The sequence below is a fragment of the Poecilia mexicana genome, unplaced genomic scaffold, assembly GCF_051168715.1.
Source record: "Poecilia mexicana isolate PSO_F unplaced genomic scaffold, ASM5116871v1 scaffold_16, whole genome shotgun sequence".
NCBI classification, from domain to species: domain Eukaryota; kingdom Metazoa; phylum Chordata; class Actinopteri; order Cyprinodontiformes; family Poeciliidae; genus Poecilia; species Poecilia mexicana.
Genome location: NW_028263385.1, coordinates 2,885,457 through 2,901,923, shown reverse-complemented (window position 1 = coordinate 2,901,923; position 16,467 = coordinate 2,885,457). Strand labels below are relative to the sequence as shown.

At 38.8% G+C, this 16,467-nt stretch overlaps 1 protein-coding gene across 2 annotated transcripts in view; it reads right to left on the bottom strand.

Annotated features, from left to right (window-relative positions):
* col6a4a (collagen, type VI, alpha 4a) overlaps positions 1 to 16,467 on the bottom strand; it is a 71,890-nt gene that overhangs the window by 36,169 nt on the left and 19,254 nt on the right. For both annotated transcript variants that reach the window (XM_088013538.1, XM_088013539.1), the window contains exon 3: positions 3,221 to 3,325. In XM_088013538.1, the coding sequence (XP_087869664.1) occupies positions 3,221 to 3,296 (76 nt within the window). In that variant the 5' untranslated portion in view covers positions 3,297 to 3,325. The remainder of the gene's footprint in view (positions 1 to 3,220; positions 3,326 to 16,467) is intronic.

The following is a 16,467-nucleotide window of genomic DNA, read 5'->3' as shown; positions in this document are numbered from 1 at the left end:
TTGTTCTGGTCGATGGATTATTGATGTGAGGGCTCCACAGACAACATTTCACCAGTAAGATGGACATATTATTGTGTATATATTGTGATTAGAATATTACTTTACTGTATTTATGTCCACCGAGATACCAGCTAATATTAGCTACAGTGCTTGGTGTAATACGGGTTCAGCCCCGCTATGAAGGCTAACTGAGATTCTGTACATCTAAAAAAATTAATTATTCTCTAACATTGACTTAGATTATCTGACACAAGGGCCTATATTAGAAATGAAACAATATAACACATATTATAAAACTTATATTATGTGTTATAACATTCACCGGCAAAGTTTACACAGGTGGTAAAGACTATTATTTATATTCTTTCACTCTGTCAAAGTAAGATACATCCTAAATCTTCAGTTTTTGTTTTGAAAGTTTCCTAAAGACACGATGTGAGGAAGAAGAGGGAGAAATCTATAAAGAGAGACGGATTCACTGCAGGATGGATCTCACCGGATTTTGGACTCAATCAGCTGCTGAATCTCTGGAGCTGGAAATCAGCCGATGATTAATATATATTAGACTATCCATGTTTATATGAAGACATAAACATGGATCCAATATACATCATTCAGTATTAATCTTTATTTATTAGTGTTTGTATAGGTATATAAATATGTATTGATATTACTAAATAATGTATTAAATACATTATGAACGGCTGTGTGCTTTGTAATATGCTCTTCATTCATCGATATCAGAATATTCCATTCCTATTCTATTGTTATAGCCACTAAGCATATTTAAATATGATGAACTATGTATTAAAATCATACTTAAAAATACAATTGTTTATAAATGTAGCTTTGATAGATGTTTGAATATGGTTTACAGTAACAAAAAGTGTGTTATGATCGATTAAATCCGCTGATACGTCATTGTGCTGCTAAACACATAACGCTGAGTGGAGTGGAGTACCGCTCCAAGATGGCCGCCCTAAATCTCGTCAGCTCCAATAGGCGAGAGCGGTCCATGAGGGTCTATCCTTATATTATGTCTATGGTTTTAAATCTTCTGATGTCCTGCTGCTTCCGAGAAGGACCTCGCTGCAGCAAACAGGAAGGGGCGGGACGAACCGCTGTGAGTCTCATACCTTATTTGGAAGTGGGACCACTGCACTCCGGAAGTGAAGGAGGCGCTATTTCCTATACTTCCGTTTTTATTTTCTTTTGAAATCTGTGATATATTTTCACCTTAAGGAAGGAGTTTCACTCTCAATGTACTTCAGCACAGCTCAGTTTTCAACAAGTAGCTTTTGGTGTACTTCTAAATCTGCTCCTTAGTTGCATCTTTTCGGGCCTGCTACTGCCTCTAGTGGTGTGGGGGTGGTAGAACAACTAATCTAATAATACTAAATCAGAATACCAAAGTCTTTATTATTTACTATTAATTCTGGCATTACTGGAACAGTAAAAGATAAAGTCCCTCACAAAAGAACATACCTTTTCATTTTCTTAAGGAAGTAGAGCTAATTAAATGACATAAACAAGACCTGGAAGTGGTTCCAGTTTCACTCGATGGCCAACCTGCTGAAACTGGCAAATTTTAAATACCTCGAGTCGTTCCTGGACAGTCAGCTCAACTTTGCTGAAAACACTGACTGTGTCTTTAAGGTAACGGTTCAATAATATACATTGCACTGTAAAAACAAAGATGTGAATTGTTGCTTATATCTTTAACAATCCTGGTTGTAACAACCTGGGTTGTTATTCTTCTGTACCTAATTCATTTGTTTATTGACTTTTGCTCAATTAAATTTCTTACATGTACATTGTGAATGGTATTTTTATTATAGTTGATCATGTTGTTTTTCATGTCTCCTTATGTCATTTGTTCCTCCCATAATTGATGGAGATGTATAGATATTATTTATAATGTATGAAAGTATTATTTGTCATTTAATTAGCTCTACATCCTTAAGAAAATGAAAAATATGTTGTTTTATAAGATAATTTATCTTTCACTGTTCCAGTAATGCCAGAATTAATAATAAATAATAAAGACTTTGGTATTCTGATTTAGTAATGTAATTAGATTAGTTGTATTACCACCCCCACGCCACTAGAGGCAGTAGCAGGCCCGAAAAGATACGACTAAGGAGCAGATTTAGAAGTACACCGAAAGCTACAGAATTTGTTAAAAACTGAGCTGTGCTTAAGAAAATAAAAGAGAGAAGTTTAAATAGATTTTGAGAGTGAAACTCCTTCCTAAAGGTGAACATATATCACAGATTTCAAAATAAAATACAAACGGAAGTATAGGAAATAGCGCCTCCTTCACTTCCAGATTTGCATTAGAAAAGGTATATGGAAACTCTTTTGAAAAAATGTCCGTAAGTTTTATGGTGGATTTTCCCATTTTTGAAAACGTGTTAACGTTTTCCAAATATGTTCTGACGCAGCAAACTCTCCCATCCACTGGTGAGTCTGTGCCTTACCAGAGCCACAAAGCTTGGAAAATTGTTAAAGTGCAAACCTTCAGCTTGGAGGACTCCCTCCATTTGTGTGGTTCATGCTAGCTCGCCACCCGTACCTTCTGTTTTACAGCGCCATCATCTGGCAAAATCAAGCTCTGCGTAGGTTTACATAGAAACAAAAATGGCTAATTCACATTTGTTTTTCGCAACATTTTCCAAGTTTGCCGTATGAATGGATGGATGGAAATTCAATTTGACAGTTGGATGGAAATATAACCAGTGACACTGCGTGGTTATCGACGTGGTTGAATTTAGCACTTTAGCCACAGTCTTCAATAAGTACCATGTTGGCATAGCGCTTTAGCATTAGTGCCATAGAGCACATCATTTCTTTGATGTGCTCTATCCATGCGGAGTCACGCTCTCTGTAAATCCTGAACTGTGAAAAGGCGACGGTTCACTGAAGAACCAAGCAGATCCAAAGCAGAACTGTCTGTGGCTCAAATCCCAACATTTCAGGTCGTCTCCTCTGCTACTCCTGGAGGATTCCTCAGACTGGGCTCTACATACTGACTGCTCAGCGCTGCACCAGCTAACCCCAGTTAGTGTCCTGCAGCTGAAGGTGAAGCCCGGCTGTGTTGGAGGGCAGCGTGAGGGTGGAGCAGACATGCATCTCAGGCTGAGTTAATCTCTCCTACAGATTTTACAAGTGAAGCGTGGAAGTGTCTGCATGTGAAGCAGCGCAGCATCATCGCACCCACCTGTCGTCTGGGCGGCGTTGCCATGGAAACACGCTGCCACGATGAGGCACAACAGCAGACTCCGGCCCCCCTCCATGATGGATCTGCCCTCAGGTTTTTCTCTTCCTGAAACAAACAGACAAGTTGGAGATGAAGAGGAGCAATCTGCACATCTGGAAGTGGGAGGTCCAGCTGGGCGGTGGGACACCAGAACCAGAACCAGAAGTGAAGTCAGGTGAAAAAAATATATACCTTAATATATTTCAAACATACTTACATTTGTGAAAGTACATTTTAAGTATACTAAATATTAAGTGTACTACCTATAAATATATATGAAGTATACTAAAAGTATACTTGTACCAAATTCTAAATTATAACTTTAAACATAAATCTAATTGTACCAAAATACACTTTTAAGAAATATATTAAATAAATGTATACTTTAAGGCAGTGTTTTTTCAACCTGTTTGAGCCAAGGTAATTGTTTTAATTGAAAAAAAATCACCAGGCACACCACCAAGCAAAAACGTAAACAAAGATACTCTGTAGCCGCCTATATTATATATATAGTCATTCTTGTCAAAGTGTCTTGAATAGGAATCAAATAAACACAAAAAATTATTTTATCATATTTTACATTTCTTATATCAAATTGCACTTAACATGTCCCCTTCAAAAATACACCTGAACACCTGAACAGCCACAACACTGTGGAGTGGTGCATGAATGTAGCAACATTCATGCACCTTGTTTTAATGTAAAATGCTCTGTACCACTTCCGGGTGAGCAAGCAAGATGGCGACAGCTTAACCAGGTGGCTCCCCGACAAATTTAAAAAAAAGCAAGAGTTACATAATGTAAGATATAAGATAAACTTAAAAGTGATCCAGAATGCCCAAATCCAAATCAAGGAGCACTCTGTTGTCCAGAAAATCAATGTTAAGAGAAGAAGAAACGAACGAAGAAGGTATGGCTAGCCTCTCGGACTCGGAAGCATCATTAGCAGCTAACGACTCAGCTAACGAGACAGTTAATCTACAAACTATTCTCCAAGAGCTAAGAGAATCACGTCGAGAAAACGGTGAAGGGTTCCGAGTGGTTAAAGAGGAAATAAAGAACGTAAATAGAAGGCTGGACGAGGCTGAGACACGCATCTTGGAAGCGGAGAACAAAATTCAGCAGTTGGAAGAGATAGCTATGAAGCTAAGTAAAGTACACGACGAGTTCGAGGCTAAGCTGGTGGAGCTCGAGGGGAGATCGAGAAGGGACAATTTGAGGCTCCATGGCATTGTAGAGGGCTCTGAAGATGGCTCATCGTCCATCTCAGCCTTCATAGACAATCTACTCCGAGACAAACTGGACATTCCGACATCAATTGATTTGAACATTGAAAGAGCTCACCGCTCTCTAGGACCCAGAGCTCCGCCTGAAGCCCCCCCTCGTTCCATAATAGTCAAGTTCGGCACTTCTAAGATAAAAGACGAAATACTAAAACGAGCATGGCAAAAGAAAGGCTTCACAGTGGCGGGGAGAAAAGTCATAGTGGACCACGATTATGCTCCAGACGTGTTAAAACGGCGACGTGAGTACAGTGAAGTGAAGCGGGTCCTCAAGGAAAAAAAGATCAAATTCCAAACACCGTTCCCGGCCAAGTTGAGAGTATTCTATGAGAACAACACGCGTGTCTACAACTCTGCAGCTGAAGCAACTAAGGACATGGCGAACCGAGGCTTCCAGATCACCGTTATCCAGCCATCGACGACGTTGGTAGACAAGATCAAGAGCACGATGTGGACCAAGACAGGAAAGAACGACAAAGACCAACGACAAAATGGAACTCGGGAGGGATACAAGAAAAAACTGGACGAGTTTAGAAGAGAATAAGCATAACCACAAGAGCGGATGGATCAAACACAGCAAAGGACTATTATTATTACTACACTTCTTATTACTTACCTTTTGATGTTATTCGAAGTCGGGGAACGCGCTTCCTAGAAATCGGATCGCTACAACCAGGTAACGTCACCACCAGAGGGCCCTTCTCAGCCACTGAGCCGCGCTGGCTTTCCCTCTTAATCGCTCACAAACTATAACACCGTTATGGTCATAAATAAGACCAAAGGAAAGGAAGTCTTTAAATGGATGTGTGTTAGCTTGTTCCACAAAGCTGAAATGTTTGATTTGTTCACAGTTGTTCTTTGTTTGGGTAGCTTAGGGTTGTCAATTATTTTACTCGCTCTGAATATCCAGCTATTTGCAAGCCATGACTTCAGTATCACCTCTTAGAATTACAACTTATAATGTAAATGGAGTCCACAATCCAATAAAAAGGGAGAAAATATTAAGAAAAATTAAAAAAGAAAAAGCAGAAGTAGTATTCCTCCAGGAAACTCACCTCTCTGAGAAAGAGCATAGTAAACTCAAAAGAATGGGCTTTACTCAGGTATTTAGTGCATCACATAAATCAGGTCGTAGAAGGGGGGTGGCAACTTTAATATCCCAAAGGGTCACATTTGAGTTGAGCCACGAATATAAAGACAAAGATGGTAGATACAACATTGTAGTGGGCAAGCTAGAGGGACAAGAGTTCACCTTTATCAATGTGTATGCCCCGCCTGGTTCAGATTGGTCATTTTATAAACATATCTTTGATATGATGATAACTAAATCACAAGGCATAGTGGTCTGTGGGGGAGACTTTAATGTAAGATTAAATCCTTCAGAAGATACCTCTAAACAACCCAGAGCTAATTGCAGCGTAGGTAGGAAGATTAGGAAGATGATCAAAGAACTAGGAATAAAAGACGTATGGCGCGAATTCAACCCCAGGAAAAGGGATTATACATTCTACTCTTCAGCTCATCATTTATACTCAAGAATTGACTACTTCTTTATGTACAACAAAGACCTAGACAGAGTTGAAAAATGTCATACTGGGCTGATGGATCTCTCAGATCATTGCCCACTTCACATAGAAGTAAATGTTAATAAATCAAAAAACCCGTTTATATGGAGACTTAACTCTAGTATACTCAAGGGCAAAATGAAAGAAGAGTTAAGGCAAGAAATTCAATTATATATGCAGGACAATGACAATGGAGAAGTCTCCCCTGTAATATTATGGGATGCCTGTAAAGCCGTCTTAAGAGGAAAAATAATTGCAAAATCATCTCTTTTAAAAAAAAATAAGCAAGAAAAATTAAACAATTTGGAACAAGAGCTGACCGAACTAGAAAAGACAAATAAAAACAAGACAGAACTTAAAACTATAGAGAAAATAAAACAAATCACAGACGAAATTAACCAAGAACTACAGTCCAATATACAGAAGAAACTTTTATTCCTAAAACAAAGTTACTATGAAATAAGCCCAAAATCATCAAAATTTTTAGCATACAGACTTAAAAAACAACAAGAGGAAAGAACTATATATAAAATTAAAGAACCAACAACTAATAAAGTTACCTATAAGAATATAGAAATAAGAAAAAGCTTTGAAAAATACTACCAAAAACTGTATGCTCTAAAAGAACAAGATGGATTGGAAAAAACCAATGCACTACTAAATGGGTTGCTGCTGCCCACTGTATCGAATGAACAAAATGAAATTCTGACCAAGAACATAACTATTCAAGAAATTGAAAAAGCAATAAATAAATTGAAACCTAACAAATCACCAGGACCAGATGGATTTAATGCCGATTGGTATAAGATCTATTTAAAAGATCTATCTCCCGTCCTTCTGAGAACATTCAACTGGGTTCTAAATGGGGGACAAATTCCCCCCTCCTGGAAGGAAACAATGATAACAGTTATTCCAAAAGAAGGCAAAGACAGACTAGACTGCTCAAATTACCGCCCAATCAGTCTACTTAATCAAGACTATAAAATCTTTACCTCCATACTAGCCAAAAGATTGGAGCTTATTCTCCCGGGGATAATAAATTTAGATCAGACTGGGTTCATAAAGAACAGACGTACAAGAGATAATATTAGAAGAACCCTTAACGTGATAAACCACATTAAAAAGACAGACAAACAAGCAATTATACTGGGTTTAGACGCGCAAAAAGCATTTGACACCGTGGACTGGTCATTCTTATTTATAGTCTTGTCAAAATTCAACTTTTCCAGCAAATTTATTAAGATAATTCAAGAACTGTATAATAAGCCTACAGGTAAGATTCGGATTAATGGGGGGTTGTCAGAAGAAATAAAAATTGAACGAGGGTGCAGACAAGGATGTTCCATATCCCCATTATTATTCGCCATATTTATTGAACCTTTAGCACAGTGGATTAGGCAAAACACCAAAATACATGGCATAAAGATAAATCATAAGGAACAAAAATTAGCGCTATTTGCGGACGATATATTAATTTATCTGGCGAGACCACGGGAGTCCCTCCCAGAATTACACAAAATCTTATTGGAGTATGGGAAATTTTCAGGTTACAAACTGAACTCCCACAAATCTCAAGTCTTGACTTTCAAATACTCACCAGGCAATATTGACAAAGAAAATTTCAAAATAAACTGGGACATGGACTCAATTAGATACCTGGGAGTGACCATCCCCAAAGACTTAAGAAAAATCCTCTCAGATAACTATAACCCTTTAATGACTAAAATAAAAAACGATATATCCAGATGGAACCTGATACCTTATTTGGGTCTTATGCATAGAGTAGAAGCTATCAAAATGATGATGCTGCCAAAACTGCTATACCTGTTTCAGACCCTACCAGCAGAACCACCCAAATGTATGTTTCAAGAAATTGACAAACTGATTTCGAGATTTATTTGGCAAGGGAAACAACCCAGGAACAGATTTAAAACTCTACAACTGAGTAAAAGTAAAGGAGGTCTTTCACTCCCAAACATGAGTGACTACTACAAAGCAGCACAAATAAACCCACTGGTAGAGATGTGTGACTCTTCATACAGAGCGAAATGGAAGGAAATTGAATGTTCAAACAATGGTGTCCCCCTGAAAGCCGCAATTGGGAATATAGATTTAATAAAAGACCTTAAAGATCTCAATCCATGTACAGAAACATCACTGAGGACTTGGTCAAAATTAGTTAAAGAAAACAAAGAGTCCTGTTTGCCAATCAGATGGACAGCATACGATCAAGACTTTACACCAAATAAAACAGATAATACCTTTAAAAAGTGGACGGAAAAGGGCTTGGTAAAATATAATGATCTATACCACAAAGGCTGTCTGAGAACCTTTCATGATATTAAACAGAAATATGGTCTTGATAACAGAGATTTTTTTCGTTATCTACAAATCCGGCAGTATTTAGAAAAATCAAATAAGGCTGATCCAGACAGAACATTTGTCGGCATATTAAATATTTTTCTAAAGCAGTATCAATCAATCTCCGTTAACAAATTAACATCCAAATTGTACAATGAAATACAAAACCTGAAAGGAGGGAATACACTATACATAAAAGAGAAATGGGAAAACGAAGGGAACTACCAAATTCACACTGAGGACTGGATAGACATCTTGAACAACTGTTGGAAATGTACGTCATCACTAGTTTATAGGGAATTCGCCTGGAAGACCGTCACACGCTTCTTCAGAACACCAGCCCAGAGGGGCAGAAATTCAGATAATACATGCTGGAGATTATGTGGGTCGAAGTTAGCCGGGCATTTTCATATTTTTTGGAGCTGCCCCAAGCTTTCTTCTTACTGGAAGATAATCAAACAAAGTATGGAGACCATAACTGGGGCAAATTTTACGCCAAACTTTAATACTATGATCCTGGGTAAACGACCAAACTGTGTAAAGGGTTTCTATAAAACGTACATGTTCAACATAATGTTAATTGCTGGTAAAAAAGGAATCACTCGGAAATGGATGACTGACAAAATACCCACAATAGAAGACTGGATAAACATCATCCAAGACATTTGCAAAATGGAAGAACTGACATTCGCATTAAAACTGGAGCAAGACAGATTCGAAAGGTGTTGGACCCCCTGGCGGACTTTTTTGAGCACCAGATCTGATACTAATGAAAGTAATGCGACACCCACTGTTCCTTAGCTACTCTGTTCGGTTTTGACTACTTGTTTTACGGTTCGGAAAAATTATTCTGATGCGATACGGATTTGCTTAGACTTTCTCCTCCCCACTCTCTCTTGTGGAATTGAGGTGGAGGAGGATTAAATGAAAAAAAATGGAACAATTAAAACTGGAGCCGGGATGTTCACCTGAAATGGTATGCTTTATAGAACACTGTAACAAGCTGATTAGTAGAATGTATTTGATTGTACCATCTTCTGTGAACAAATGTGATGCATACCTTGTTGTTGTTCCCTAATAAATAAAATAATTAAAAATGCTCTGTACCTACTGCCATCTAGTGGCTAGCAGAGACACTCAAAGATGGCATCATTTGCAGATAATTAATTCGTTTTCAAAAAATCTTTAAAGACCAATTACCGTATTTTCCGGACAATGAGTGCTCCATATTAAACCGTACCTTCAAATTTTTTTAAACCCCCCAGTGGAAACTTATATATATAAGCCGCACCGGGCTGCAGGCCGCTGGTATCTCTGCCGCTCTGTTTCCCATAAGGACCCAGCAGAGGGCAGCAGAGGGCTGCGTCCTAATAACTGCTGCATATATTAAGGACGCAGTTCTCCGTCTCCAAATCCGGTTTCGTTCACGCCGAGTTGTTTTCGCATCCACCTGAATAATGTGTAGTTGCACCACTGGCCAGATCGATACTCCTCAACTTAGAAGCTGCATCATATGAGTTTGAAAACATTTCTCCGCCGTGCCTGCTGCTAGCATGTGCTTGTTCTAAATGAAAATTAGCGCGTTCTTCTTTGATTTCCAATTTTGACTTCCAATGATTGACTTCCTGCTAACGAGCCCCCTGGTGGTTGAAGAAAAATCCACATAAAGCTGCATGTTCAAAGTGTAGGAAAAAGGTAGCAGCTTATAGTCCAGAAAATACGGGAGGTGAAAATGGATAATTTCCACGGCACACCTGACGATCACTCACGGCGCACTAGTGTGCCGCGGCACAGTGGTTGAAAAACACTGAGTTAAGGGAACAAAATATTTATTTGCCCAAGTGTATGTAAATATACATTTGGGCAAATACATTTAAAAGATATTTTGTGTATATTTTAAAATATATGCTCAAAATAGAATTTTTTTAAATTCACTTAATGCTACTTTAAATTATTAATTTCAGTATGTTTTAAATTACATCTGAGTTAGCCACTTTAGGCTAATAGAGTATGCCTTTTTTGGTGCTTTAATAATCTTTTACTACTTTTGTCATTGAATAAAAAAAATATAATCCTGATGTAATGTTGTTTAACAAAGTAACTAATGTGTTCATGCCTCAAAATATCAAACATTTACAGATTAGTGACAGAGGTGCTACAACAAAAACAATATTTGTCCTCAACTGTAAATGTAGCAGGTATCCTCAGTTTTACATCTCTCCCAATATGATCTGTTGTTTTCAGTGTTTTAACTAAAACACGGAAGCTGTCTTTACCCAATCCATTTTCAGATATAAGGTCTATAAGTCAACGGCAGTAGCTCCAGTTCACACTCCAGACCAGATGGTGGCGGTGTTGCACACTCAGTTTTTTGAAAAACGTCATAAAAAGAAGAAAAGCCATGAAGCTGCTGAAGATAACAGATGCTGTTCAAACTTTTACTCTCATAATATTGCCTTAAAAGTAGAGCGGGCCTTGGCAATAGTTACAAATTTTGGTAAATTCAAGCTGGTGACATCCTAATCCAAGTTAGACGACAACACAACTGGACAACCGATGGAAATGAAATGAGGGTCACAAAAGGAGCCCGGAGGGACGAAGGATGCTAACATTGTATTGTTTTTGCATTTTTGTCAATATTTCAGGCTAATGTTGGTGACCAAGCTTTACAATAAACATCCAGTCAGAGAATGGTAGGTTTATTTGTTGGCATTGAATTACATTACTAACACATGCACCAATGGGCGGCAATTACACTTAAAAAAATTTACTCTAACATAATGTCACTCAAATAATATATATATATATATATATATATATATATATATATATATATATATATATATATATATATATAAAATGTAACATGTTCCTTTTTTTGTTCATTGCCAGATAGTCTAACATAGTCAGTATTGATGAAAATGTTTTTGTTCTGCAGATGCTGCTCTACAGCTTCGGAGGTGGCCTAGCTATCCATTGCAAATGTAACAATGAACACTTCATTGAAAAAAAAAATAGAAATGAGAGGTTCACATTAAAATGTTTTTATTTTAATTCTGTTTTTGAATTTTAAAAGTTCTTTTATTTTTGTTCTTTAAAATAATACATTTTTTAGTCACACTTAAATTTTCATGTTCATTGTGTGCACTTCTGACTTGTAAACTGATTATTTATGTAAAGTTTATAAAGTTGAGTAATATTGGACAATTTTAAAACGGTAATAAAACAAAATATTTGAATTACCTTGAACATCTTGTGTAATTAATCTTTCCATGCAATTGTAGTGTAGTTATGCATGTAATGTACAAAATAGGAAAGTAGGAATAAAGACCTTTGAGTAATTAAAATTGTACTTTATTAGCAATAGCAGTAAATCAAAAATAAAAATTAAGTGCAATTTAAATACATTACTAATACATTACCAGTATATTTAAAATTAGAGATGTGCCGATCAGGTTTTTTCCTGCCGATACCGATCACCCATGAGGGCTGATCACCGATACCGATCACCGATACCGATCACATTATTATTTATTTTTATCATAAACCCTACCAGTTACATTATATGGAAAAAGGAAGCATGAATTCACCTTAATTTAGACAAAAACTTGTTTTTAATAACTTTTTCCAAGAAGAAAACTAAACAAAACAGGCATTGTGCAAATTGACCCTTTTCACAGTGACGTCAGACAATGGCCGCCATAACTCAAACCTGGGTATCTTTACTTCCGGTGTGATTTTGCCTTGGGAACCAAGCTGAAAAATTCCCGCATTCTCATAATCTTAAGGATATAATAAAAGGTAAGTTTAATAATAACAGCATTTAAGTGTTAGATAGCTGTTATTAATTATTGTAAAATCACCATTCTCTAACTGTGTATAAAATAAACAGCCTCCGATCGGAGAGTAAACCACCTAGCAGCAGCTTTAGCCACATTTAGGAAAAAATATACTCTCTGTCAGCGCTGTAACGTTTAGAGGTTCACTTTCTGTATTTTATAAAACAGTGTTTACGTGTTAGATAACCGTTATTAGTCATTGTCCATTCACCATTCTCCAACTGTATTCAAAGGAACCAGCCTCCGATCATGACCAGCTAGCAGCAGCTTTAGCCACAGTTAGGAAACATATACACCGCCGCCTGTCAGTGATGTAACGTTTAGAGGTTCATTTTCTGTATTAATGGAAAATAAAGGACATAAAAATAACTTTAATCTGATTACTGGATTTGAAATACGAGCTCGTTAGATTATTCGTTACCGGAAAAAGTGGTCCGATTAGAGGAAGGCATTACAAAGCAGCGGCGGCACCGGACATCTCTGCTTATAACAAACAAACCCTATTTTATGGGATGAGTGGCAACTCCAGTCTATAATTTAAGAATCTGATCAAGATTAGAGCCTAAAACGTTATAGTTCAAAAACAGTAAAACGTTCTGGTTAAGGAACAGTTATGTCAGTAGTTAGCTAGCTAACAAAATTCACTAATGCTAAGCTAACGGTTACGCAAAACAAAAATACCTACCTTCATAGTCAAACAGGTTTTGTTCGGTGAAGAATTTCTAGCCTTTGTCTAATTTAGATTTTGTTGTCAGAGAAAATTGGTTTGCAAATCGTGATCTATCTTCAAATCTTATTTTAGGCAAATGTTTTAGAGACTGTAAACTCCATGCTCCGGTGTTCTGTCTGATCAACATATGCTGTCAGATATAGAGATATATATATATATATATATATATATATATATATATATATATATATATAAGGTCGTCCGCACAGAAGGGGTCTCACTCCCAGAGGGAACAATAGCAGACATAGAGCACAGCTACAAGTACCTGGGAATACCACAAGCAAATGGCAACCTCGATGAGGTCACAAGGAAAGGAGCCACAGCCAAATACCTCCAACGAATAAGGCAAGTCCTGAGAAGCCAGCTCAATGGCAAGAACAAGATCCGTGCAATAAACAGCTATGCCTTACCAGTAATCAGATACCCTGCCGGAATAATTAGCTGGCCAATGGAAGAGATAAAGGCCACGGATGTTAAGACTCGGAAGCTACTAACCATGCATGGAGGGTTCCACCCCAAATCCAGCACCCTGAGACTGTACACAAACCGTAAGGAAGGAGGCAGAGGACTAGTGAGTGTGAGAGCCACTGTCCAGGATGAAACATCCAAGATCCATAAATACATCAAGGACAAAGCCTTAATGGACGATGTGCTCAGCGAATGTCTCAAACAATGGGGAACATTGTAAGGTCAGGGGGGAGTTAACTACAACTCCCCACCCCGAGACTGGGTATGCAGCCCCAGTAATGAACGAACTATCAAAGCTGAACGAGACAGCAACTGACCTGAGAGACAGAATCATGGCCCGAATGAACACCAGGCAACCCCGACGCCAATTACAACGGCTGAGTGAAGTACCATCAGAAAGTCTCATTGAAGATGTGAATGCAGCATTGAGAACAATCCCTACCAACACCATAACAGAAACCCATGAGCTGATATACAACTCAGCATCAGTGATCCTTGAAATGCTTGGCTATAAGATCATCAAATGTGGCATATACCAAGGAGATGCTCTGTCCCCACTGCTGTTCTGCATAGGCCTGAACCCCCTCAGCCAAATCATCAACAAGACTGGCTACGGATACCGACTCAAGAATGGGGCCACAATCAGTCACCTCCTCTACATGGATGACATCAAGCTGTACGCCAAGAGCGAGCGAGACATCGACTCACTGATCCACACCACCAGGATCTACAGCACTGACATTGGGATGTCATTCGGACTAGAGAAGTGTGGCCGGATGGTTACAAAGAGAGGGAAGGTCGTCCACACAGAAGGGGTCTCACTCCCAGAGGGAACAATAGCAGACATAGAGCACAGCTACAAGTAGGGCACTACGAATAAGGCATCCAAGATCATCAAGGACAAAGCCTCAATGGACGATGTGCTCAGCGAATGTCTCAGACAATGGGGAACAGAGGACGAGGTGCTGGAGGAACCATCATGGGAAGACAAGCCCCTACATGGGATGTACCACCAACAAATAACTGAAGTGGCTGATATCAGGAAATCCTACCAATGGCTGGAGAAAGCTGGACTCAAGGACAGCACAGAGGCCCTCATCCTGGCCGCCCAGGAACAGGCCCTAAACACCAGAGCAATAGAAGCTCAGATCTACCACACCAGACAAGACCCAAGGTGTAGGTTGTGCAAGGAGGCCTCTGAGACAGTCCAGCACATAACAGCAGGGTGCAAGATGCTGGCAGGGAAAGCGTACATGGAACGACATAACCAAGTGGCGGGCATAGTGTACAGGAACATCTGTGCCGAATATGGACTGGAAGCCCCGAGGTCAAAATGGGGGACACCCCCAAAGGTGGTGGAGAATGACCGAGCTAAGATCCTGTGGGACTTCCAGATCCAAACAGACAAGATGGTAGTGGAGAACCAACCGGACATTATGGTGGTGGATAAAGAACAGAGGAAAGCCGTTGTGGTGGATGTAGCAATACCAAGTGACCACAACATCAGGAAAAAGGAGAAACTGGAGAAATACCAGGGCCTCAGAGAGGAACTGGAGAAGGCCTGGAAGGTGAAGACCACAGTGGTGCCTGTGGTCATCGGGGCCCTCGGGGCAGTCACCCCCAAACTGGAGCAGTGGCTCAAACAGATCCCAGGAACAACATCAGACATCTCAGTCCAGAAATGTGCAGTTCTAGGCACAGCCAAGATACTGGAGGAGAACCTGAAGGTCCCAGGCCTCTGGTAGAGGACCCGAGCTCAGAGGATGAAAGAGACCACCCGCGGAGGGTGAGAGGGGAATTTTTTATTTTTATATAAAAATATCTAAATCTCTCTTTCTATATATGTCTCTATATAGATATATATAGATATATGTGTCCATTTTACATATATATATATATATATATATATATGAAATAGACAACTTTATCGTTACTTACTATGTACACCGGAACTAAGGATACACAGCTTCGAGCCAAAACGGAGGTTGTGTGACGTCATGTGAAAAGGGTCTATTGTACTGCTATTGATAAAACTACCTTTAACAGACTGATAACATATGAAGGCTCTGAAGAGGCTAAATAATACAAAGAGCCAAAATTAAACCTCTCAACATTGCCAAGAAGTTGAAGTATAAAACTTAACATTCAAAGGCAAAAACAGGTTCCATTACAATAAACAATCCAGAGTTACTGAATGAAAACTTCCTGTTAGCATGGCGGCTAGCTGATTACTGCTAGCTCTGATTGGCTGTTTCTGACTGAGCGGAGTAATTATGCAGATCAGGGAGGAGATTCAGAGATTATCTGTCTCATGTTAGGACAGCAAAGTTTTAATACGTATGTAAAATTTATTTTTTAAGTTAGATGCTGCAGCTTTAAGCAGGTTCGGTGTGAGAGTCACCACCAGGTGGAGCAGAAGCGAAGCTCCGTCTGTCAGATATTACTACCTGTAGCGTAGCAGCGGTTCAACAGGAGAGCAGAACCAGCGTCTGACATCGCAGCTCGAAGACTTAAATAACTTTCCAGGTTATTTGTTTAGCTTTCTGACCGTCATGCTAATCCGGGTGAGTGTTTGTAGCTGTGCGCTGCTTTACCTGCTATCTGATCCTCCGTATGTCTTTTTTACTGCAGTGAGCCTCGATGTAGCCAAACTCCGTCCAGTATCTCATTGGCAAGTTTTTTGACCTCTACAAATCACCTTAGCTTCTGCCCAAACTTGAAAAGGGCTTGCTCCCATCAAGAAATCCAGGACCAACTCTTCTCAGTGTCATCTTTTTATTTTAAGTGTCATCAGTGTCATCTTTTCTCTTTTTTTCTTTGAATCACTGTACTTTTCAATACATGACACCCAAGCAGGTTGAAAACCTACAAACAAACAAAACAAATTACAAATTGCTTTCAAGTCATCAATAAATAAACAAAATAAACTTGGTCCTCTGAATGCAGGTTGAATGTTTTAAAG